We start from the raw sequence: 25,853 nt of genomic DNA on the forward strand, positions 1-25,853 counted from the left end.
TTGCCAAACAACCTAAGGAGGAGAATGGCACTGAGGCACAAGGTTTAAACTGCTGGCATGTGGCTGCTGGCATTTGAACAGTAACTTCCCTAGGGAAACGCCCCATTTAGGCTCTGGGGGGGGGGGGTTCAAGCAGAAGCAGAGTTGTCGGGCCTTGGGGGACATGTAGTTGTGCCACACCTCTTCTGCACAGTTCCCTCCTGCGTCAAGGGCTTGGAAAGGGGCTTCGGGGCGGTCTATCTACTCGAGGCAGGAAATTTACGAGAGGCAGGTACAAAGCTCTGCGTGGCAGAGGAGCAGAAGGGAGCGGGGGAACCCGGGCCAAAAGAGGCCCTGCCAGCTCCGGGGGCACTGCAAGCCTCGAGGCGTTGCGAGCGTCGCGGCGGTTGAAAGCCCCACCGGCTCGCGCAAACTGCGCCCAACTACTTCCCCGGGGCGGCTTCGGGGCCCGGGGCCCTGCGACAGCCCTACGGGGCGGCCGCGCGGGGGCCAAAGCCCAGAGTGGGTACCCGGGCGCGGCCACGTGCGCCCTGCCGGGCTCGCACGCTCCGCCACGCCGGGCCGCGGGGCCACCAGCAGGCACGCGCGCCCCCAGCGCGCACACACTCCGGGGCACGCACACCGACGGCCCGGCCCACGTCCACCACGCCCCGCCCTCCCCCGCGCCCCGCCCCCGCCCTCGCGGCGCCGGCCGCCGCCTTCCCATTGGCCGCCCGGCGAGTGACGCGCGGCGCCCGGCCCCGCCCCTCGTCAGTCACTCGGCGGAGGCGGCGCTGGCGGGGACTAGTCTCGTCCGGAGACTGGCAGCGGCGGCGTCGGCGGCGGCCGGAGCTCGAGCCCCAGCGGCTGAGGGCGGGCGGGCGGGCGCGGGGGAGGGAGGGGGGCCGGTCCGCGACGACTCCCCGGACGGCGTTTCTCCTCCGAGCAGCGCGGGTGTCGGATTTGGGGGGGGCGGGGGTACAGCCCATCCATGACCATGGGCGACAAGAAGAGCCCGACCAGGTACCTGCTCCGAGCCGAGGGGGCGGAAGGGGAGGGAGGGCTGGGGGCGGGCGGGGGCCGGCGACGACTAGGCCCCGGAGCCACCCGGGGCGGGGGGAGGCGCTGCTAAGATGGAGATCCGGGGGCGGGGGGAGGCGGCGGCGGCGGGCGGTGGCGGCGGCGGCGGGAGGCGGTGTCGCTCCCGCTCGGGGCCGGCGGCCGTGCGCGCCGCAGCCATGGCGGCTCCTTCTCAGCCGCCCTCCGCCGCCGCCGCCGCCGCCGCCGCCACTCCTCCCAGACAAAGGGAGATTTAACCAGGTGGGGAGGGAGGGAGGGCGCGAGCATGGGAGGGGAGAGGGAAGGAGCCAGCCCACTCCCCGCCGCCGGCCTCGGGCTGCCCCTGCGCGCCCCCTCCAGATCCGGCCCTCGGCTCCCCTCCCGGCCCCCCCCCCAGCCCCACGCTCAAGTCCACAAGTCCGCCCGCTTCCTGCGCCCGCCGCGGCCCTTCCCGGGGCGCCGCCGCCGCCTACTGTGCGAGGCAGCACAGCCCGGGCCCGGAGGTTGCAGGGTGCCGGTGGGGGCGCCCGGTCCCCTCCCCCGGTCCCTCCTCTCGGCCCTGAAAAGGGTGGGTGGGTGGTCGTCTTAGCGAAGTTTCCAGCGCCGGATTCCTGGGAAATTACGACGGCTCACCAGCGCCTGTGTTTTTGCTCTCGCTCCCCCTTTTTCCTGCTCCCTGACTCTTCCCTCCCCTTTCCCCCACTCCTCACTCCTCTGAAGGCCAAAAAGACAAGCAAAACCTGCCGCAGACGAAGGCTTTTGGGATTGTAGCGTCTGCACCTTCAGAAACAGCGCCGAAGCCTTTAAATGCAGTATCTGCGATGTGAGAAAAGGCACCTCCACCAGGTACTTGAAGATTTCTGTTATCTTTTGTTAAAGGACTTTTTTTTTTTTTTTAAATCAAGGTTGGGGAGCGGGTTGTGAGGTCTACTTTCTGCCCTCTTTCCAACTTGTTGATTACGGCTTTTTTCTGCATTTGCGGGTTGGGGGGGGCATTGATGTGTGGTTTTGATTGTGTGTAATTTCATGTTGGGTGCAAAGCCTCGTGTTCACTGAATGATTTATGGGAGAGAATTTTTCCAAGTTTCGTCTTATTTCAAACAGACGCTGGATTTATTTGACACTTGTATCCATTGGCTTATTGGTATTGGCTCCAAAAGACAGGAAGCAGTACTTTTGCTATGGATTGTAGGACATTGGACCTTTTATTTTTGCCATGTGCAGAATGTTTTTAATTTGCCTATCCTGATTTATTTTTCTCTTTCCTGAGAAATTTGGTGTTGGTTGTACAGTAACGGGGTTGTGCTTTTCCTGTCTTGAACTGCAGCTGTCTCCCGCCCCCACCCCCACCCCCCCTTGCACTTGACAATAAATGGTGGGGTTTGATAAAGTGCATTTTTTGAAAGACCGAACTGCCAGTTTGTGTCTGTGTTTTTCTCTGATTAGCTTATGAGGGATGGTGATGGAGGACGGATTTTTGGAAAATGTGTAATGAATAGTGTGATTATACTGAAGTTTGTGTTTAGAGCTTTATTATAATGAAAAGAATGTTGAAGGAATTCCTTTTCATTCTAGTGAAGGTACTAAAGTGTATGGTATCAAAACGAGTTGAACTACTTCAGATTTAATATTTAGATATACTTGAGTGAAATCTCAAAGCTGATTTTTTAAGTCTTTCGGTCATCTTTTAACTTTTATCTTGTATTTGTTTCGGTGATTTTAGTTTGAAGTTAAACTATTCTTTATGTCATTTAATGGGCAGACATTGGGGGAGTGTGTGTGTGAAAGTAAGATGGAACGAGTGATTTTCCTGTGCATCTTTAAAGTTGATTGCCCAAAGTCTCATTTCATCAGGTACTTGTTTTTGAATTGGTAATCTTCCAACATGACCGTGTAGTAGTACTGCACGGTTCTAACTGGATGTTGTTCTTTGACTAAGTGAATGTGTCCTGTTAGGGTTTGGTTGCTTTGTTTATACCTGGGACTAAATAGCATATTGAGCAACCTAAAGAATGTAACTGGGATGAATTGGTCCAATTACTGGTGGAACACTTCTGTGAATTTCACTGACTGTAAGTAATGAGACCTTTAAGTAAAAGTACTCCAGGGCTAAAAGTATCTCCCCATAGGTACTTTTTAAAGTAAATTCATATCAATATTTGGTATTATTATAGAGCAGATTTAGTTAAAAACACCCATTGGGAGCTCAGTAGATCTTGTTTTGCTACTTAAAACAGGGAATTCCATCAAATGACATGAAAGTTTAGAAATGTATTTGTTATTTAAAGCAATAGTGATTGTATTTTATTTGAGTAATGTTTTTTTACGTGTAGAATCCCTCAGAGGCCAAACCTCTTTATTGTGGTTTTGCTTTGAGTGTTACCGTAGATGATGTTAAAGTAATGACTAGGAAACTCCTAAGAACTTGAGAACTTTACTGGTGAAGAGAAACAAATTCAGAAGTTTACATCCAGTGTATTGCTGGGAATAATTATCTCATAACAAAGTGCATTTCAGTTTCTACATGTATTAAAAAAAAAACTGACTCATCAACTTTTGCAAGCACGTGGAAGGTGTTGATTTTAAAAACAATGTAGATGTTTAAAATTTCTTCAGACCCATAGATGACAACATTAGAATTAAATTTTTTAAACAAATATATTAAATTCTTAATAATGAAAATACAGGAACATGATACTCATGTATTGTCTTTAAGAGTCTATGATTTTTTGAGGTCTCTGGTTGTGTAGGATTTGAACACAGATTTAAGAGATCTGAGGATTTAGATTCTTATCCAACTCATGATACTTTTACATAACTTAATTTCATATTGGTTGTTGTCAGTATTTTGGTGTGTTAGAACTAAAAGTCTTTATAAAAGACTGTTCTAAAAGTCATTAATAAGAAGGCAAATAACATTTTGGCCTTCCTATGCTGTGAATGGGTTTCATGTAGAAGGGTGAATTCCACAGGTTTTCATCTGTGCTATCCAGTGTATTAACTGTTGGCTAATTTCTCTGTGATACTAGTTACTACTGCTTTGTCTTTTCCCAGGGCCTTTTTTATTTGTAATTTAATTGATTCAGCAAAGATTTGACATTTGCTGCCTTTTATAGTTTTATTTATTAAAAAAAAAAAAAATTTGCCAGACAGCATGTGGGATCTTAGTTCCTGACCAGGAGTCGAACCTGCACTCCCTAGAGTGGAAATGTTAAGTCTTAGCCACTGGATCACTCACGAAGTCCCATGCCTTGTATAGTTTTAATCAGACGTGGTGTTAACGGCAGTAGAAAACGTGTTGGGTTTTAGATACTGGGTAATAAGCTAAATTTTTCTGATATTTAGTATAATTTTTAAGTAATGAAAGGACTTCTAATGTGCTGACTGGTATAGTAATTTGGTTTTATTGCTCTGAGCTGATGTTTTAGAACAGCCTTGACAGTTGGGTAGCTAGTGGTAATTCTGGAGTCTGTTCATCATTCATGTCATTGTTGCTGCCATCATCTGTCTGACAGTCAAGTAAGGAAGTCAACTTTGAATTAATGGTAGTCCAGTAGGATCCAGACTGTATTCTTTGGGAATAGAATTGATATTCTTCAGTTTGATTTGGAAAATACTGTCACTCATCCAAAGAACATTTATTAAATTACTAGGATGTGAAAGACTCCTGCTCAAGACATTGAAGACAGGAAGGGGGTTTTTTAGAATGTTGGTAAGACATGTATAGGAATGATCATAATCTAAGTTACAAAGGCTCTAAGAGAGGTATGCATAAAATGCTACAGGAGGTCTGAGCAGTCTGGCTTGGGCATCAATTAGAAGAATTCCTCTCCCTTCAGTTCTTCTGGAGAAGAATTGATTTCTACAGAATTGCCTGCCATCTTTCACTATTATTGCCATGTGTACCAGATAAATTTAATTCTACAGTAGAGTCATGAAAGTGATTCAGAAGGTCTTTTCTTTTTGTAGTAGCATAGAGCAGAATGAAAGGTCAGAAGCTCCAAAGGAATCTGTTAAGGGAAGAGAGAAGAAATACTTTGTTGGCTACTTGGAGGTTCAGAGGGCAGTGGAAATCTTTATTTTGGATTTGTTTTACATCTCTTTAGTTCTTAAATACACTCCCTTTCCCAACTATTGCATTCCACTCTTTATTTTTTTTAAACAGCTTTATTAAGACATACTATAAGATTCACCAGTTGTATAAGTTTTTAATTCAGTGATTTTTGCTAATTTTAAAAATTGACTATACAGCCATCACCACAAACCAGTTTTAGAACATTTCTGTCGCTGTGAATGGCTTCCTTATGCCTGTTCTGTGATATACTTTTAAAAAATTACTTATTTAGTGAGTGATTTATTTTTGGCTGTGCTGGTCTTCTAGTTGTAGCAAGTGGGGGTACTCTTTAGTTGGGGGGGCTTGGGCTTCTCATTGTGCTGGCTTCTTTTGTGGAGCACGGTCTCTAGGGCTTGTGGGCTTCAGTGGTTGAGGCACCTGCAGCTGAAATGTTCGTTTTCCCACCATGCTGATGTACCCTGAGCTTTTCAAGATAGAACTTTTCAAGTATGTGAAAGGTGGTGGTGAGTGGGAAGAAACACTATCCCTTCCGTAGGTGATAGCCTAAGTAGTATTTCCCAGCCCACTTTGCAAATCTCATGAAAGAGGATATCAGCTTTTAAAAGGGAAAAAAAGCCCAACAAAACCACAAACTCACAAATTTACCTAACTGTTGTTCTTCTAAGTTGAAGTTCTTGAGTATTGGACAGAGTAATAACTTCCTGGACATCTTGATAAATGTATTTTACTTTTGGTCTTGTTAATTCTCTGAATGTAATTATCTATAAATAAATATTGTAAAATAAAAATTACTAAGATACTGCTGCAGCTTTTCTTGATTAGTGGTGCTTTGATAATAGTGCTGCACTGAATACTATCCCCCTGAAAAATGTACTCTATTTAGAGCTTTTACAGACAAGTAAAAGTGAGGTTAGGTGTGTAATAAAATGGTGTGGCCTTAAAGAAAAGAAAAAAAAGCCTGGTACTCAGGCTATTGAATGGGAATTGGTAGTACTCAGTTGTCTGTGTGTAAAATAATTCCCTTGTCCAGGAGCTCCCTGATTCTTTGCAGTTGTAACTTTGGACGTTTTCTCCCCGTAAATTGAGATACCCTGACAACTCAGAGTCTCTTGACTTGTCATGAAGTTCTTTAGAAGTTTTAGGGGGAAAATGCACATATTTAGTGAAACATGAAAAGTTTTCGTCTTTGCTGAAAGCTTCAGAAGTGCATCATCCTGTGATACATTTTCAGATAGACTCCCAGAAAGCTGGAGAGTCTCCACTCTGCCCTCACCTAGAGTGGAGCGGGACTTCTGGGTCATCTGCCACCGCGGTTCTGCTTCTTAGGCCACATTGGGTTTTGTTTTGTTTTGTTTTGTTTTTAGTTTTACAATTTTTATTAATGTTTGGCCGCCCTGGGTCCTTTGTTGCTATGCTTGAACTTTCTCTAGTTGCGGGGAGTGGGGGACGACTCTTCATTGCGGTAGATTGTCTTGTTGTAGAGCACAGGCTCTAGGGTGCGTTGGCTTCGGAAGTTGCAGGATTGGGTTTAGTTGCTCTGCGGCATGTGGCATCTTCCCAGACCAGGGATTGGACCCATGTCCCCTGCAGGTGGATGGATCCTCAACCACTGAACCACCAGGAACTCCCTGCACTGGTTTTATTTTAGTGTTTGCCTTTTCATAAAATTTCTCCATAAAGTACATAGAAAATTATCCATCTTCCAAATCATCAAACCTTGTTAAACATTTCAGCCTCATAGTTGGTGCAAAAGCGGGTACAGGTTAGAGATTATTCTTAACCCAGAAACGAAGTGATAATTTATTTTGTGTTTGCTGTTACACTGGACTTAACTGATTTATTGTTACTGACTTGATCTTATGTATACTTGGAGACTTAAAGTATCAATAAATTACCTGGGTAGTTGTGATTGACAAGCTTTTATTGAATACACAGTCATCTGTGCTCTGTGTACATGGTGTACAGACAGATGAGATCTTTGTTTTCATGAAGCTTAAAGTACTATGGAGAGGGAAAGAAAATAAACAAGTGAACAGAAGAAAAAGCGTTTCAGCTGGAGATCAGTGCTCCAAGGAAATTGGAGCAGGATAGGGAACTAGAGTGGTGAGAACTGGGCGGAGCAACAGCTTTACAGACAGTATTGAGATGCACACTGGCCTTTTTAGGAAACACATGCTGCTTTCTTCTGGAACTAGGGGATAACTTTTTTTTTTGGAGGTTTACCTGCACCAGTTTGCTCATTTGGTTGGGGACAGTTTATAGAGTTTGAGCCTTTATGCCCAGGCTAAACTTTGAGTTAAATTTGTAGATGAAAGTCTGGCCAGCTGCCATGCAGTATATACTGTTGCAGTTGACCCTTGAACAACTGGGAGATGAAGGGTGCTGATTCCCACGCCTCTGTGTGTAGCTGGACATTAACGTAACAGTTGTCCCTTGGTATCCAAAGGGCATTAGTTCTAGGACCTGCCTTGGTGGTGATGGTTTAGTTGCAAAGTCGTGTCCGACTCTTGTGACCCCATGGACTGTATCCTGCCAGGCTCCTCTGCCCATGGGATTTCCCAGGCAAGAGTACTGGAGTGGGTTGCCATTTCCTTCTCCAGGGGATCATCCTGACCCAGGAATCGAACCCAGGTCTCGTGGATTGCAGGCTGTCTTTAGTTTTGCAGCTGTGAATTCAACCAACCATGGAATGTGCAGTACTGTAGTACGTGTTTATTGAAAAAATCTGTGTATAAGTGGACTTGTGTAGTTCAAACCCATGTTGTTTAAGGGTCAACTGTTCCTCCAATAGGAGATGTTAAATGGATTCAGTTATGTGTTTTTTTTAATGCATCATATATTTATTGTGTACTTTCATAGATGCTGAACAAATTCCAACTAATTGTATGTAGTTTAGCAAAATAGTTATCAGCACTAACACAGTTCCGTGAAAGTGAAGTCGCTCAGTCGTGTCCGACTCCTAGCGACCCCATGGACTGCAGCCTACCAGGCTCCTCCATCCATGGGATTTTCCAGGCAAGAGTACTGGAGCGGGGTGCCATTGCCTTCTCCTAACACAGTTCCTTAGTACTTGAGGAAATAGTGGCTCTCCAGATGTCCTCTTTACAACTTGAACAAAAATATTTTGCAGTCACTGCGGTTCTCAATTGCCCTCTTACCCCATCGCCAGGGCCTTTTCTCTTTGTGACATCTTCTATACTTACTATCATTTGCTCTCCTGGTTGTTTTTTTTTTTTTGGCTTGTTGGCTTGTTTATTTTTAAGTGAACTTTGTGAACGGTAGCATACGTACAGAGATGGGCACAAACCATAATTGTAAGACCTGATAACTTTCACAAAGTGAGCACACCTGTGTAACTAGCAGCCAGATTAGGAAACAGAATATTAACAGGACCCCCAAAGCCCTTTGGGCCCCTTTGCAGTCACTTCCCCCGTCCCAGCCCTGTCCTTACTTCTGACACTGGAGATGAGCTTTGCTTGCTTTTAACTTACAGTATGTACACTTCTGGGTCTGTCTTCTTACACTCATTCTTATATTTGTGAATATTCGTGTTGTGTGTGGTTCTTGCTTATTTTACCAGTGCTGTTTTATCATAAGAATATCTTAAGTGTTTAGCTCTGCATGCAGACCTCTAACACGTTCTAGAGATAGAATCTCTCTGCGACTTCTGTTCGTTACCTACATACTTGAACTCGGCCATCTCCTTCCAGCAGCAGCATAAATCCACATATCATTAGGTAAAAGGAGGAAAACCTGGTATGTGGAACTTTCTAGAGTGTATAAATAGAGTAAACTTTTGCCTGTCATGAGTAATATTATTCATGAATCATTTATATTTCAAGGCTTTGGTTAAATAAACACAAAATTCCTGCTCTGAAGGAACCTAACAAACTTGTTGAAAAGATAAGACTATAAAAAGATGACCAGTGGTTGTGAATGCAAGTTATTTTTCACAGGAGGTGGAGACCCTGTTTAGAGGGGTATTGGGGGAAGACCTCCTCACTGAACCTGAGATTTAAACTATGCCATAGTTTTTTGGTTCTTGATATGGGGTTTGTTATACAATGTGATGCAAGTTAGTTAGTTCTGTGCCTTCTCCTTTTTAACTGTTCACACTCAGATGTCACCCATACCTTCCCACTTGTCTTTACAGCTTGATAATTCCCAGATACTATTGATTAACCACCTGTCACCACCCCCATGCATGAATACACGTGACAAACAGATCCAACTGGTTCTTGGGCCTTGCCACTTGGACAGCTTAGATTATCTCCTGGTTCTCATTGTTCTTAGGGTAAAGTCCAAATCCTTAACCATCACAAAGGGTTTCTGATTTGATCCTTTGCTGTTTCTGTAGAATTGCTGGATGCAGCCTGCCCCCACACCATCTGCCCCGTACACACAGCACTTGTGTGTTTCATACCAAACTGCCTGGTATTTCCTTGTATGGACCATACTGTCTCATTTCCATACCTCCACACATTCTTTTCCTCTGGATTTCTTCTCAGGTGTGCCTCCTTCCTTAGCCTGGCTGGCTCCTGTTTGTCCTTCTAGGCGTCTTGGGAAGTCTTTTTCCAGTGCCCTACAGTCATGTATGCCTCTTCATTACATTTGAACTGTAGTTTTGTTTGATTGCCTCTGTTACGTTTTCACCTTTTTGAGGGCATGATCTTTCTTTGTGTTACAGAGTCAGGCGCTCAGTAGGGGTTCAGTAAATGTATGTAGAATAGATGAAGACTGGAAGTTTGAATCAGAGTTGCCTTTAAAACTGTTCCAGTTAAAGAGTTCTGATACATACTCTTGCACATTAGGGCTTGCGTTTTGTCTGTAAAGTTATTGAGTTAGTGGAAATTTGTCTTTATAAAGTATGTCCTTAAGTAGTATTCTCATTTTCTGGTTTTGTTTCCTAAACATGTTCTAGAAATTACACACAGATTATAACCTTGGAGACCCTGGCCTATGCATTTAAAGTACTTCCTGGAGTGGTTTTGGGCTTCAGAGTTTTAGCACACTTACCTAAACAATAACTGTGACCATTCTCCTTCTCTTTTTGTTGCGCATTTGGTGATTTAAGCTGCCAAAAGTCATATGGAAAAGTCTGCAAATAAAGCAGAGGATCAATCATGTTGTGTAAAACCAATTTTGAAGTGTGTTAAGGAACTAGGTAGCAGCCCGTGGGATCGCAGGGGACAGACGCCACTTAGCGACTGAACGAGGAGCTGGGCGAGTGTGCTTGTGAGCTTGGTCCTAAAGGCAGTTTAAAAATTGCTACGGAGCATCTTAAGTGTTGTTGAAAATGTTACACTATGCTGTCCACTGTGTTAACATACCCATAACTTGATAGTTGCACCTTGCACATGGTATACATGACTGTTATTTGAATTAATTACTGCTGTTAAGTTGAAGTCTTGACTCCTTCATTTATTTAGCTATAGTTTCACTTCTGTGCAGTGATTGACACAGATGGATGCCAAAGATGAATTCTCAGTAAAGGCATTGCAAATAAACCCCTGTGTAACTCAGAAATCAGAAGTACAGACCTTTTTCGACTTAAAAATGGGATTATGTCCAGAACCATCATAAGTTGAAAATACTGAAAGGTGAAAATGCTTTTAAAACGCCTAACTTGTCGAATATCACAGCTTGGCTTAGACTACCTTAAACACCTCAAAACGCTTATGATGGCCTACAGTTGTGCAAAATCACCTAACACAAAGCCAGTTCTTCAGTGAACTGTTGAATGTCTCATGTAATGTTTGAATACTGTACTGAAAGTGAACAACAGAATGGTTGTCTGGGCACAGAATGGTTGTAAGTGCATCAGTTGTTTGTCTTGCCGATTGTGTGGCTGTCAGGGAGCTGCGGGGCCTGCCCTCTGCCCAGCATCACCAGAGAGTACTGAACCCCACGCCTCTGGCCCAAGGAAAGATCAGAATCTCAAGTGCGGTTTCTACTGATCGTGTACCACTTGGGCCCGCCGTAAAGTCGAAAAATCCTAAGTTGTGAGCCATCCTTAAGTTGACTGTCTGTAGTTGAAACCACAGGGTAAACAGCTGAAATTTTTATTTTTAAATATAATTATATCCTTATCGCTCCTCTCCTTTCTTCCCTCAGTCAGTTTAGAAAATCTGTGTAGGTTATCCTTTGGTTGGGAAAAGAAGCTAGGAAGCAGGGATGGAAAAGAAGCATCTTAAAACTTATTCATACCATTTTCTCTATAATTTGAGATCATTAACAATACAATTGAAGAGAAAACTTCAAAAGCCTTCGGAAGGGACAAGAAATTAAGGGTGATGTAGGATGCAAGTTTCGTCAACTTATTGGGTCTTAAAATATCAAATGTGTGGTGGTTAGTTGGAGAAAACAAACCTGGTGACTGCTTTCTAAGAACAGATATGATTTCATATTGTAGGCTCTCAGTTTTTGATTAAGTAGGTCTGGGATAGCATTGCGTTTCTTACAAGTTCCAAGGTGATGTTGATGGTGCTGGTCTAGGGAGCATACCTTGAAAACTGGTTTCAGTTCAGTTCAGTCGCTCAGTTGTGTCCGACTCTTTGCGACCCCATGAATTGCAGCACGCCAGGCCTCCCTGTCCATCACCAACTCCCGGAGTTCACTCAAACTCATGTCCATCGAGTCGGTGATGCCATCCAGCCATCTCATCCTCTGTCGTCCCCTTCTCCTCCTGTCCCCAATCCCTCCCAGCATCAGAGTCTTTTCCAGTGAGTCAACTCTTCGCATGAGGTGGCCAAAGTCCTGGAGTTTCAGCTTTAGCATCAGTCCTTGCAAAGGACACCCAGGACTGATCTCCTTTAGAATGGACTGGTTGGTTCTCCTTGCTGTCCAAGGCACTCTCAAGAGTCTTCTCCAACACCACAGTTCAAAAGCATCAATTCTTCGGCGCTCAGCCTTCTTCACAGTCCAACTCTCACATCCATACATGTCTACTGGAAAAACCATAGCCTTGACTAGACGGACCTTTGTTGGCAAAGTAATGTCTCTGCTTTTCAATATGCTGTCTAGATTGGTCATAACTTTCCTTCCAAGGAGTAAGTGTCTTTTAATTTCATGGCTGCAATCATTCTCCTTTAAAGAGAAACCAGCCAGTCCTCATGAAGATGAAGATTGTTTTTGATGTTTGTTATGGAAAAATTATGTCTTGGCATTTAAAGTGAACTTAAATAAGTGATAACATTCTAAGAAGCATATTTTTAATCCAGAGCTGGCATTAGTGTCGATTCCTCCACATTGTGTGGAGTATAGGATTACTGATAAGTTGGGGGACCATATCAAGTAAACGTTTATTTTTTGCATCCTAAAATCAGTGATTATCTTGCATTACTAACACTTGGGTTGAATTTCACATATATTTATTTAAACACCTCTTTCTTTGCACCATAAGTCAGAGAGACAGAACCAGGTCTTAAAATTGATACACCAACATTCCAGTAAAATGTTGGCAAAGAATATGAACAGATAATTTATGAAATTACTACAAATTAAGTCAGGAAATGTGGGAAATGTATACAACCTTCCCATTATTCAAATATATACCAAACAAGATAATGTTTTTTGCAAGTAAAAAATTAAAGATGGAAAAAGATATTTTAGTGAGATTAGGAAGTGAACATTCTCACAGACCATTGGTGGGTGGTGTGTATGTTGATTTAAGTTTTTTGAAGGTCATTATGGCATTTGTATCTCGTTACCCAATAATTTATCATATAGGAATTTATGTGACCTGTATGCAAAAATTTTTGTGTATGTACACTAACGGCAGCATTTTAACAAAAATGAAATTACCTACGTAGGAATCGCCATGGAGTTGTTAGAAGCTGTCAAATAGCTATAAATATTTTGCATCTCTTAAAAATGTTTTGAGATCTCTCATACACTGGTGGTGGGAATGTAGAATGGTACAACTACTCTGAAAAAAGTTTGGGCAGTTTTTTTTACAAAACTAGGAATTTGACTTCTGGACATTTATCCCAGGGAAATTAAAACTTGTATTCACACAAAATCTGTTCACAAGTGTCCATGGCAGCTTTACTTGTAATAGGCTGAAACTGGAAAGAAAAGTGTCTTTCAGAATGGTGCATCCGTACCATGGACTATTACTCAGTTCTTAAAAAGGAGCAAACTCTTGATGCATACAACTGGCATGGATATCAAAGGGCTCTTGTGCTGAGAGAAAAAAGCCAGTCTCCAGAGGTCACCTATTGTAGGATGCTAGTAACATTCTTGAAATACAGAATTAATGGTTGTCAGGCATTAGGGATGATGGAGAAAGGAGGGAGATTGATGTGACTGTAAAGGGGATAGCAAGAGGGAGATATTTGTGATGAAATAGATCTGAATCTTGATGGTAGTGATGGCTTCATGAATCCAAATGTGTGATGAGATGACATAGAACTGTTTACATGTATTATACCAATGTAAATTTCCTGGTTTTGATACTGTACTATAATCAAGAAGATGCAGTTTTGAGGAAATTAAGGTTTATATAGGACCTTGTACTATTTTTCCCACTTCCTATGAATATATAATTATTTCTAAATAAAAATTTAATTCAGCATTAAAAAAACTAAGATCATGGCATCCAGTCCCATCACTTTATGCCAAATAGAAGGGGAAAAGTGGCAGCAGTGACAGATTTTATTTTCTTGGGCTCCAAAATCAACTCAATGGACATGAATTTGAGCAAACTCCAGGAGATAGTGAAGGACAGAGGAGCCTAGCATGCTGCAGTCCATGGGATCATAAAGAGTTGTACATGACTTAGTGACTGAACAACCACAAAAATTTAAGGAAAAAAAATTAGAAATAATATGTAGTAAAAGAAAATGCTCTTAATTTATTAGAGAAAGCAAGGTATAAAAGATACACAGTGTAATCCCATGTTAAATATTATTTCATGTGATTTCATCTGCTAGAAGTAATGACTGATCAAATACTAATTCCGTTTGGTGGCATGATAGGATTTTTTTCTATGTGTGCTTTTCTGTAGTTTCTGTAGTATTAATGAGCCAGTATCAGTTTTGTAGTTGGAAAAACCAATGTTCATGATAGAAAATTTAAAAAATAATTATCTAGAAATTGAAATTTAAATACACAAAATCACGTTTTAGGTTAAGGAAATTTAAAGTTCTGTTTATATTGATTACACTTAGTTTTTATTTAATGTTTATTTTTGTTTACTGATTTTTGTCTGTGCTGGGTCTTTGTTGCTGCGCAGGCTTTCTGTAGCTATGGAAGCATGGGTTACTCTCTAGTTGCGATCCACAAGCTTCTCACTGCAGGTGCTTCTCCCATTGTGGAGCACAGGCTCTCGGGCATGCAGGCTTTAGTATTTGCAGCACATGGACTCAGGAGTTGCAGTCGCAGGACTCTATAGAGTACAGGGTCAGTAGTTCTGGCACATGGGCTTAACTGCCCCGCCGCATGTGGGAGCTTCTTGGATCAGAGATCAAACCAGCGCGTCCTGCATTGACAGGTGGATTCTTTACTACTGAGCTTTCAGGGAAGCCCTGGTTAAACTAACTTAGTATTAAAACAGCTGTTAGGATGGGAAAATACTTGTATACTCTAAAACATACTGTGTTTATAAATTTAAAGTTGTCTTGTGCTCTTGTCGTATAACATTGCTTATATGTGGAATCTAGAAAAATAGTACAGATGAACTTACTTGCAAAGGAGAAATAGAGACACAGGTAGAACAGATGGGATACCAAGGTGGGCAGGAGATGCGCGATGAACTGGGAGATTGGGACTGATGCCTACACACTGCTGTGTATAAAATAGATAGCTAATGAGAACCTACTGAATAGCACAGGGAACTCCACTCAGTGCTCTGTGTTGGCCTAATTGGGAAGGAAATCCAAAAAGGGGGTGGGGAGAATACATGGGGGAATACATTGGATTGGCCAAAAAGGTTGTTTAGATTTTTCCATAGCATGGTACAGAAAAACTTCAATGACCTTTTCTGCCAACCCAGTTTGTATATGTTAGCTGATTTTCTTTGCTGTACAGTAGTAACTAACACAATATTGTAAAGCAACTATATTCCAATAAAACTAATTTAAAAATTAAAACATTTAAAAAAACTGTGCTCTTTTGATTCACAAAATCCTGTATGATATTCTAAATCAGTGTATTCCAGTATATGCATTATAAGCCACAAGTAATTTTAAACTTTCTAGTAGCAACAATAAATAAAACTAGGTGAAATTAGTTTTAGAATATATTTTATTTAATCCATTATGTCGAAATCATGATTTCAGCTTGTAATCAATATAAAATTGCAGTGAGATACTTTACATTCTTTTTTCATACTAGGTGTTCAAAATCTGTTGTGTGTTTTACAGCACAAGTCAATTTAGACTAGCCGCGTTGCAAGTGCTCAATAGCCACAAGTCCCTTGTGGCTCTCATATTGGAGAGTAGTAACAGTAGGAGTTGAAAGTCAGGGCTTTGGCGTCAGACCTAAGTTTGAGTAACATCAGGTCTGTCATATGCAATATTGAGACCTTGGGTGTGTTAATAGATTGTGTATTGAATTAAACGACTAACCATTCTAAAGGCACAGCTGATTTCTTAGTATTATTACTAGTGAATAAATATGTAAGAAGTATATGAGATAATCTTTGGTTCCAGAATTAAAGTTTTGGGCACTAACTTTTAAATTACGGCTGAATGAATGGACAAATATTTGAGCATTTATGTGCAGAATACTGCATGAGGCACTCAAACATTTGGACTGTAAGTTCTAAGATGCTATCCTCAAATACAGTGTATTTGCATAGCACTTTACATTTTGCATACCACTTTTATGTCTGTTTTCCCAGTGCAGTGCTCAGAGCAGTCCTGAGAGGTAGTTGTTATTCCAGCTTTCAGTTGAAGAAGCTGAGACTCAGAAAAGTGAAATAACTTACTTGATTTCATACCCAAGTTAGTAGAATAGAAGAAATAGAAAAATGGGTGTAATTAAACAGGCAAATATGATACCAAAGTGTTCTAACTATATTCTTTTGATTCTTTCCCTTCCACATTTTCCACCTCAGGGGAGAAACACATCATCCTCGTCTAGGGCCATTTAAGTTAGGAGAGGGTGGTGATGGAATGTGAGTTGAATAGCTACCTCTCTCAGAATTACCCAGTCATTATTATTAGCTGAATCAGATCACCTATGTTGTAAAAATGTTAATATAAGCTTGTATAGACAAGGTGATATATTTTGCTCTTTGTGATGTTTCTCATAAAGTTGAGGGTTTATCATTCTATCTCTTGGCTAAATATACCCATAAAAAATGGTCTAAGAGTATGCTATATATGCTGACTGCCTTAAAATCATATTCTTTGAAGTGCTGTTTGTCTGAAGTGCTGTTCATTGCTTGACTTACTCAGAAAATTACACAATTCTTTGAAAGAACATTGCATGCCACCATTAAAAGTCAGTGGTGAGAGGCAATGAGTTTGTGAATGATTGACTCTCTCGAGGCAGTGGTGCAGTAGAAGGCAGTCGTCTCCTGGGTGGAGTCAGGTGGAACATGTATCATCAGGTGTTCAGTTGCTGTGTTATAATATGTAGATTCTCTTTTCACTTGGTGCCTTGTGGAACTTCTGGTTTCTTCTTCAATTAAATTGAAGTCACAGGACCTCTAATTTGTTGCTGTCAAGTCATCTTCTACTTTGGTGTACATCATTGAAGCATATTTATAAGAAGGGGAATTATGTTTTGGTGCTCCAGGACACGAGTGATGACTGGGGGAGGTAGGTGAAATGTTCTTTGCCCCTTAGTTTTCTCTTTGCCTTCTCAGATAGTTTTCCTTTGGCTTAGCATGATTTACCTGACAATATCTCTCTTCCTGTCTATATTATCTTTACTGTAGGTTGAGGGCTATAAATCTTTCACAAAGAACCCATCAGAACTCCTACAAAAGAGTCATCATTTCTGATCTTGGTAATACTTAGTGTTTGTTTTCCTTTATTGGAGGGGTGTGAGAATTGTGGGATGTAGCCATTCTGATTGACTTTGGGGATGAAATTTGATATAGTCATGTTTCAAACATGTCTATTTTGTCAGCGGCAGTCTAGAATGTCTTACAAGTTTCACTGTACACAGTGTCTGCTATTACAGTTATATAATAAAAAATAATATATTGTAATAAAACATATATGTACAGATTTGTGTACAAGGTTGGAATGTAAAACTATGGATTGCAGTTAACACTTGAAATACCCTGAAATTCACAGAACTGAATGATGTCTGTGTTTGCTCCAGTTTTGAAATACTGTGATGTATGTCAGTTTTGGTAGCTAATAATGACTGTTAAATATTATGGATGCCAAATACTTGTCTTAAAATATATGGAAAATAATGTGTTTGTAATGTCTTAACCCTCCACTCACAAGCTATAACACTGGATGCACATTTCACAGTCTTTCAATAGGAGTTCTTTATTTGTGAAAACTTTCTGGCATTGTCGAGTTTATATGTGGCTATGTAGTTTCCTATTTAAGTTATAGTTAATCTTTTTATTTTGAAATTCTTCATTTATGAGTTAACAAATCCTTGTCCCTGATTTTGCCAAATAGATTAAGCTCATTGCAGACTGACCAAAACACTAGAATCAGTTAATCTCCTGTTAAGGATCTTTAAGATGATACGGGCTTCCTGACAGAACACGTAGTGTGGAAGATGATTTTTTTTTTTGGTAACTAAAGACAGGGGTACTGCAGCCCTAGGGGTATTCTTTCTTTTTGTTACAGCATTTAATTAAAAGGACAAGTTTATAGAATGGATAAACAACAAAGTCCTATTGTATAGCTCAGGGAATTATATTTAATACCCTGTGATAAACTAATGAAAAAGAATGTGTATACACACACATATAATTGAATCACTTTGCTGTACAACAAAAATTAACACAACATTGTAAATCAGCTATACCTGAATAAGATGTTGCTGATGCTTTTTTTTTTTTTTAAGTTTGTATTATTAATAAAATAGTTAATGCTTGCATCATACCCCAAGGCAAAGCTGGGTTCTAATAGAACAGGTGTACTTTTGGACTTTCTCATGCTTAGCGTTTATTGGACAACTTTATCGAGTGAGCTAGGAACTGTAAATGTAACACAGATCCAGAAGGAGCTTCATCAGGGGTAACAGGAAGGACAGTGGGATATAGCTCCTCAAAGACTTGATCAGTTCTGCGCTCAACCCAGTAATGCTGGTAAGGGCACCATTTAATGCGCATTTAACATACAGCAGGCACAGTGTTCATTTCACTCATTGTCTCAGTTAATCTTTACGTGGCTATGGTATGTATATAGTTATATTTCCATTTTACAGATAATGGATCTTAGAGTTCACATTCCTAATGGAAGTTCAAATAGCAGTTACACTTGACTTGGATCTTCAGCTTCACAGGATTTCCTTTTGTTTTCTATTTAGTCTTGTCTGAAAATGGCATTGCTATCTATTTTGCCATGCAATCCAAATATATGAATTTAGACACCCACCTGTAGGTGGGTGTAGATTATTTCATGTTTTATTTAATTATAAACTTAATTAATCACAAGCCTGTGGTTGAGACCTGCACCTGGACCATTGCATTAGCCTTGAGACTTGTCTGCCAATTATGTCACATGTCCAGAAAATATGTAGCTGATGTAGCTTATCCGCTTAGAATTCTTGGTTGTTGCCTTGTTGCCCAAGGAGGTATTGACTTGTTTCCTTAAACATGACACAGAAGCCCACCTTGGCTTGGCTCTGTCCTGCTCATCCATGCCACATCTTATCCTGCACCTTCCAGTCAAACTTCGTGTTCTTTCGTGCTATTGTGCTGTATAATGACTCTTAACAGCTGCCTAAATGCAGCTCCTGGAAATTCTTTTGGGAAACCTTCCTTGATTCTTTTCTTTTGTGATCACTGAAGCACTTTGTATGCATCTCTAGCATAGCATCATTTTCTACCAGAACCTCTTGTTTGTGTTTGTTACTCAGTTTTTCTTTTGAAGCTTTCATGAGCACGCACAGGGTGCATATGGTTACATTTTCAGAGGCAGGTTCTTCTATGCTGTTGCTGTTGTATTCTTCATTGAACCCTCTAGGGTGTAATCCATTCTCCTAATCTCCTTTTAAAAAATCCTGTTTCCTTTTTAAAATAATTGTAGAGTATTGGTTTACCCTCTCTGCACATGTCCATTAAAAAAAAAAAAACAACCATGGTAAGTGACTAGGAAATACTGCCAACTCTAGTTTACTTCCCCCTCTATAGTTTCTAACTTTACATTTATTCTTTGCATAGTCTGTTGTTAACTGTTAAGTTAGGTCTCTTGATTTTCTCCCTTTCAAGTTGATACGTGCTTTTCTGCTCACAGTAAGACAACAAATGATTGCAAGATAGAATTCTTCTGTAGTGGTGTCTGTTTTAAAAAGATGATCCTTCTCAGGAGAACTAAAGAATGCCTCCCTCTTAAATTCCATTCTGTTCTGTGCTTGCTGGCTTAAGGTTTTAGAAACAGAGTTCTCTTGAAAGTTTTGTAAAACAGTGACTAGAGGGTCTAGACTCAAAAGTATGGCTGAAGGAGGAAAAGGTGGATTAAAATTGACAAGATCACAAAGTCTTATTTTTCCTAGAAATTTTGCAGCTGTATGGGACTCAGAATGATTGTATTTCTCTTAGCAAAAGGATCTTCAAGAGGTGGACTAGAGAATTTTTTGAATTGCTTAATAATTTAGACATGTTTGAATTCTACCTGTTAGTTTTTCAGGAGTGATGTCCCAGATCTTTCCCTTTTCAGCTGGTAAGCCTCTAAATTAGTATTTTCAGAACTCTTTGATTTAATAATGAATTTCATGTGAGAAGATATTTTTCCTGATGCATAATTACGTTTCCATAAAAATTAATTTGTTACATCTTAAATTAACCTCTTAGCTAGTAATGAACAGTTAAAAACTGGAGCATGAATTTTGAGACTAAATTTTCAATGAAAATAGAGACTTCAAGTTTCTAAACAGATACTAACATGGGAACTTAATACCTAGTTTTAGAGGATATTTACAAGCAGGAAATGTCCTATAAAAATTGAATAATTTTAGTATACAGCAACTGGGCTGATCAGTAGAAACTTTTGCTAAATTTAGTATTAGAGTTAATCCTAGTACTTAATCAACAAGTCATTGTGATCCTCCATGGTTTTGAAGGTGTTTTTTGAGAATTAATTTTGTTCGTAACCTGCTCACAGAAAATTGGCATAAGGATATTGCTTTGTTTTTCTCAGTGACTAATAGAATGCTAAAATGTCCTTTTTAGTTTTGTTTTGCTGTCACCAAAGTTTGTTTCCAGTTCAGTGATTTTATGAGTAAACAGGTCTTGATTATCTTTTCCCTTTTCCCTTTACTTTGTCTAGCGTCTATATAGTTTTATATGAAATAATACTTCAGAAATTTTTGTTGGTAACTCTTGTTCAAATGTCTATAAAGTAGAATTCAAATTTACATTAGTTTAGCTTCTTAGTTGGAGAAGGCGATGGCACCACACTCCAGCACTCTTGCCTGGAAAATCCCATGGACAGAGGAGCCTGGTAGGCTGCAGTCAATGGGGTCGAGAAGAGTCAGACACGACTGAGCGACTTCACTTTCACTTTTCACTTTCATGCATTGGAGAAGGAAATGGCAACCCACTCCAGTGTTCTTGCATGGAGAATCCCAGGGATGGGGGAGCCTGGTGGGCTGCCCTCTGTGGGGTCGCACAGAGTTGGACACGACTGAAGCGACTTAGCAGCAGCAGCAGCTTCTTAGTTATAGGCAGTATGGTGAAGTGGAAAACCTTTCAGACTCTTACATAATGACAAGTATATCTTGAATACTTTTGTGTCATTTAAACTTTTCAAACCCTGGTGCTAATGGATGAGATTTTCAATATAGGTCAGAGCTAACTTCTAACTTGGCTTATGGTGGTGGCTGCTATGAATTTCATTTTAAAAGTCTTTTATGTAATTGAGTAAACCTACCTGGATTGTAGAATGTAGGATACACTATATAGGTTTTTTGGTGTCCTTTCTATTTTTTTCTTTCCTTTAAAGAATAGGTTTTTGAACTTAATGAATTGTTCTTTATAGAATATTTGTAGTGTGCAGATAAATCAGACTTCTCCTGTAGTCCTGTTCTTGGGTATATAATTTGACCTTCAGTTTAGCAAATATTTGTGGAATGCATTTGATGGCCTGTGAATGAAGACATTTGTAACTCATTCCATTGGCTGTATTTAAAATCAAAGAAACCAGTATTGTTGGCCTCCTCTGCCCTGTGAGATGAAGCAAAATAAGAGTGGTGAATGTGGAGTGATGAATGCATCAGTTTCCAGTTGTCTTACATAATTTAGAATTTCCTCATCTAACTCCCAAGTTCATTTTAATCATTTTAGTTTCAACCTTTTTATCACTGCTGTCACACACACCCCTGCCCGCCCGGAAAACCCCCGCAAATAAAACACCAGACAAACCCAAGCCCTGGAATTAGACCAAAAAGGCTTATGGCAAATAGAAATTGATAAATTAGTACTTTTCCTTGCTTACCTCTGAGTTTTCCAGACTCATAGCTGACCAGATAACTGACCTTTAGGTAAATTCAGCCTGGCTGTGTATTGTTCCTTTCATATCTTTTCTTGTGCTGGACATAAAATGGTTTGGACCAGATACTGGTGTGGACATAGAAAAAGAGTAGGATTTCTGTATGTAGAGAATATGAGAAATAGCATAGTGACCCCCAAATCACATGAAGTTGTAAACAAGCTTGATTTATGGTCTCTTCCAGTCGTCAGGAAAACCACTCTATGCCTTGGTGAAACTCTGGCAGTGCAGATTGTTTCTGAAGAGACGCATGTTACAATTTATAGGGTGTGTTGTGTGTGTGTATGAAATGGTAATGATCATATTGATACTAAATTTACAGCTAAAATGTCAGGCTCTATTGCCAGTTAAAATTACTAGGAATGAATATAGAGTATTTTGAAAATACTTGAGAAGTTAGTGAGAAAATAACTCGGCTCTACAAGAAGATGATCTATTTGTAGCATTTCTAGAATGTATCATCAAATAGTACTGAACAGTTAGATTTTTATCTCCTGATTTAAAAGATGATGAACAGTAAAAGTTGTGTAAATTTTGTACACTAATGTATAATTTCTGTGTAAACTGTGCTATACGTAATCCTTTGTATTATTTAAGAGAAACCAAGAAGTATACTGCAGTCAGGAAATAAAGCACAGCATCTTGTCATTTGTGTTCATTTTTTCTCAGTTTTGTTAAGGTGTATTTGGCATATAAAAAACTCCACATTTAAGAATATAAACTGGGAAACCACCATAAAGAAGATAATGATCATCTGTTACTCCTAAAAATTCCCTCTTGCCCCTTCATAATTGCCTTTGCTCCTTTCTGTCTCCAGGCAACCGCTAATCTGCTTTGTGTCACTGTAGATTAGCTTGCATTTTCTTGAACTTTATCTAAATGTTATCATACACCATGTACTTCTTTGGGTCTGATTTCTTTGAATTAGCTTGCTTATTTTGAGAGTTAGCTGTGTTTATTACTTTTGACTGCTGAGTAATATTCCATTGCGTGCATATTCTGCTGTTTGTTATTCCTTCACCTGTTGATGGATATTTGAGTTTACATTTTCTGACCAAGTCTTAGTGTAGACGTATGCTTTCACTTCTCTTGAGTACATATCTAGGGGTAAAATCAGTGAGTATGGTTAACTTTTTAATAAGCTTCCAAACTATCTTTTTCAAAGTAATTATATTATTTTAAATTTCCAAAACAATGTTTGAGAGTTTCAGTTGCTCTACATCCTTCCGACCTTGATGTGGTCAGTCTTTTTAATCTTAGGCTGATAGAGGACTTCTGATGGTATCTCATTGTGGTTTTAATTTGTTTCCCTAATAACGAATGATGTTGAGATGTTGAGCATGTTCTCATGTGTTTAGTTGTCATCTGTGTATTTCTTTTAAGTTCTTAATTTATTTTTTGTATCTTTGTTTTAAAATTTGGTTGCTTGACTTACTGAATTGTGAGGAGTTCTTTATTCTTGATGTGGATGTATCTTTTGAAAGTGTGTTGACGAGAAGATTTACTAATTTTGATGAAGTTTTCATTTCTTTTTTCTTTTATAATCTTTGTGTGATTTAAGAAATCTTTGCCAAACATTATCACTATAGTTTTCTCAGATCATATTCTAGAAGCTTTATAGTTATAGTGTCTACACTTAAGTGTTGTTATTCTCTTCACCTCTTCCACTATTGATGTTATCTTTGGAAGTCTATGGTTTGGTTGCTTGACGGTTGCTTCTTATTTGAGATGAGGGTTTCAGGGTGTAACCTGCTTTCTCGACATGTTTCTGTTCTTGAACCCATCTGATTTCCCTCAGTGGGAAGCATGTAGAAGAGATTGGTGTGCTTTTTTTTTTTTTTTTTTTTCTTAAAGCCACCATCTATATGATTTCCGTGTCTTTCCCTTTGTAAGATGTCCTTTGTTTTTGAATCATTTCATATTGATGATTCTTCTTGATGACTTTTAAAAAATATTTATTATGTATTTGGCTGCTCTGGATCTTAGTTGTAGCGCAGGGGATCTTTGATCTTTATTGCAGCAGTGGGATCTTTAGTTGTAGCATGTGGGGTTTAGTTCCCTGACCAGGGATTGAACCCAGGCCCCCTGCATTGGAAGCACCGTCTTAACCATTGGACCACCGGGGAAGTCCCCTTGATGACTTTATTTATAAGCAGTTGTGCAACAGCTGGAATACTTTTACAGATCTAGAATGCTTTCCTTCTCTTTTTGGAGGTCATCAGATTGTACATTTCTTTGCATTAGAAACATACTGTCTAGAAATATGGACAGCTCACCTTGTCTTGTAGAGTTGATGTTTGATGAAGCTGCTTATATGAAACTCCTCATCAGAAAGCCATCTACAAGGACACAATGAAAGGAGTTTCTGAATGGAGAACTGAAATGATTTAAATGTTTTAGAGAAAATACTTAAGAAAATATATAAGAATTTTTAAAAAGTTAGGTTTGTTGTGGTATTTTTGTATAGTAGTATCAGAACTTTTCATGTATATGTCTGAACTTGGTTTTGTAATTACAATCAAGAGAAAGATTATTTCCATCATCCCAAAAAAGTACCATTTAGTACTCACATCAGCAGTAGAGGAATTCCATTTCGGTGTGTCCTTCTCAGTAGTTGGTATTGCCAGTTGCTGTTTGGAGTAGTAGCTTGTAGTGGTACTGCATCGTAATGTTTATTTTCATTTCACTAATGAATAAGGATAAACCTGTTTTCATTTGCTTATGTAACTCACCCATGTGTCTTTGATAAAATGAACTCAGTTTTTTGCCCATTTTAAAATGTTTTGTTTCTTTGTTACCGGGTTTCTAAATTTTTTCATATATCCTGGATAACAGTTCTTTATCAGATAGCTATTTTGATAATACACAAAATATTATTATACATCTATATTACATAGATGTAGATTTTGTAAAAAAAAAAATTTTGCTGGTCTGTAGCTTTATATTTTCCTATAGTATCCTTCATCGAGGAGGGAGAATTTGAAAGAGTTGGTCAGAAGGTACAAACTTCAGTTATAAAAAAGCAGTAGGGATGTAATGCACAGCATGATGACTATAGTTTCCACTGCTTCATGATACACGCTAGTTCCCCCCTTATCCATGGGTGATACTTTCCAAGACCCCTAAAGGATTCCTGCAACTGTGGGTAGATAGTACTGAACCCTTATTGTTGTTCAGTCGCTGAGTTGTGTCCGACTCTTTGTGACCCTATGGACTGCAGCACGCCAGGCTTCCCTGTCCTTCAACATCTCTCAGAGCTTGCCCAAACTCATGTCCGTTGAGTCTGTGATGCCATCCAACCATCTCATTCTCTGTCGTTCCCTTCTCCTCCTGCCCTCAATGTTTCCCAGCATCAGGATCTTTCCTAATGAGTAATTGCTCGTATGTAGAGAGAGAAAATTGATGATTGTATTCACTTATTTTAGTAATTTTTTTGGTATGTTCTTTGGGATTTTCTGCATATACAGTCATGCAAACTCTGAATAAAGACAGTTTTATTTTGATCTTTTTAGAATGTCTGCTTACTCCATGGGTAAGTACCTCCAGTACAGTGTTGAATAAAAGCCTTAGTTTGCTGGTTTTTTGAAAATTACTACAGTGAATGAATGTTGCTTTCTTACTGCATTTATTGAGATACCGGGTTTTCTTTGTGGTGGGGGGTTGGGTTGCTGCACAGCTTGTGGGATCTTAGTTTTCTGGACCAGGGATGGAATGTGACTTCTGTAGTGAAAGCAGAGTCCTAACCACTAGACTGCCTGGGAAGTCCCAACATACAGTTTGTTTAATCTGTGAACATGGTGAATTATTTTAATTTTTCAAATAGTGAAACAACTTTGCATTCACAGTATAGGATCCACTTAGTCATCATGTTTATTATTTTTATGCATTTCTGGATTCAGTTTACTAGAAATTTGTTAACAAGTTTTGGGTCCGTATTTGTGAGAAAGATTGGTCTGTAGTGTTCTTGTGTTAGACCTTTGTCTAGTTTTAGTATTCAAATAATGCAGGCCTTTGTTTTTTTCTGGAGGAGATCTGTAGAATTCTTTTCCAGGAGAGACACTAATGAAATATCTTGACCTGGAGGGTTTCTTCTGGATTTGTTAATT

At 39.9% G+C, this 25,853-nt stretch overlaps 1 protein-coding gene across 1 annotated transcript in view; it reads left to right on the forward strand.

The window, feature by feature from the left end:
* Nucleotides 1–725: 725 nt before the first annotated feature.
* Nucleotides 726–25,853, forward strand: part of RYBP (RING1 and YY1 binding protein) — a 73,656-nt gene continuing 48,528 nt past the window's right edge. Inside the window, exons 1-2 of the mRNA XM_086366729.1 lie at nt 726–1,002; nt 1,759–1,884. Of these exons, the coding sequence (XP_086222855.1) occupies nt 971–1,002; nt 1,759–1,884 (158 nt within the window). The 5' untranslated portion in view covers nt 726–970. The remainder of the gene's footprint in view (nt 1,003–1,758; nt 1,885–25,853) is intronic.

Source organism: Bos grunniens, chromosome 22 (genome assembly GCF_055505025.1).
Source record: "Bos grunniens cultivar Pamir isolate PY7600 chromosome 22, Bosgru_T2T1.0, whole genome shotgun sequence".
Lineage (NCBI taxonomy): Eukaryota > Metazoa > Chordata > Mammalia > Artiodactyla > Bovidae > Bos > Bos grunniens.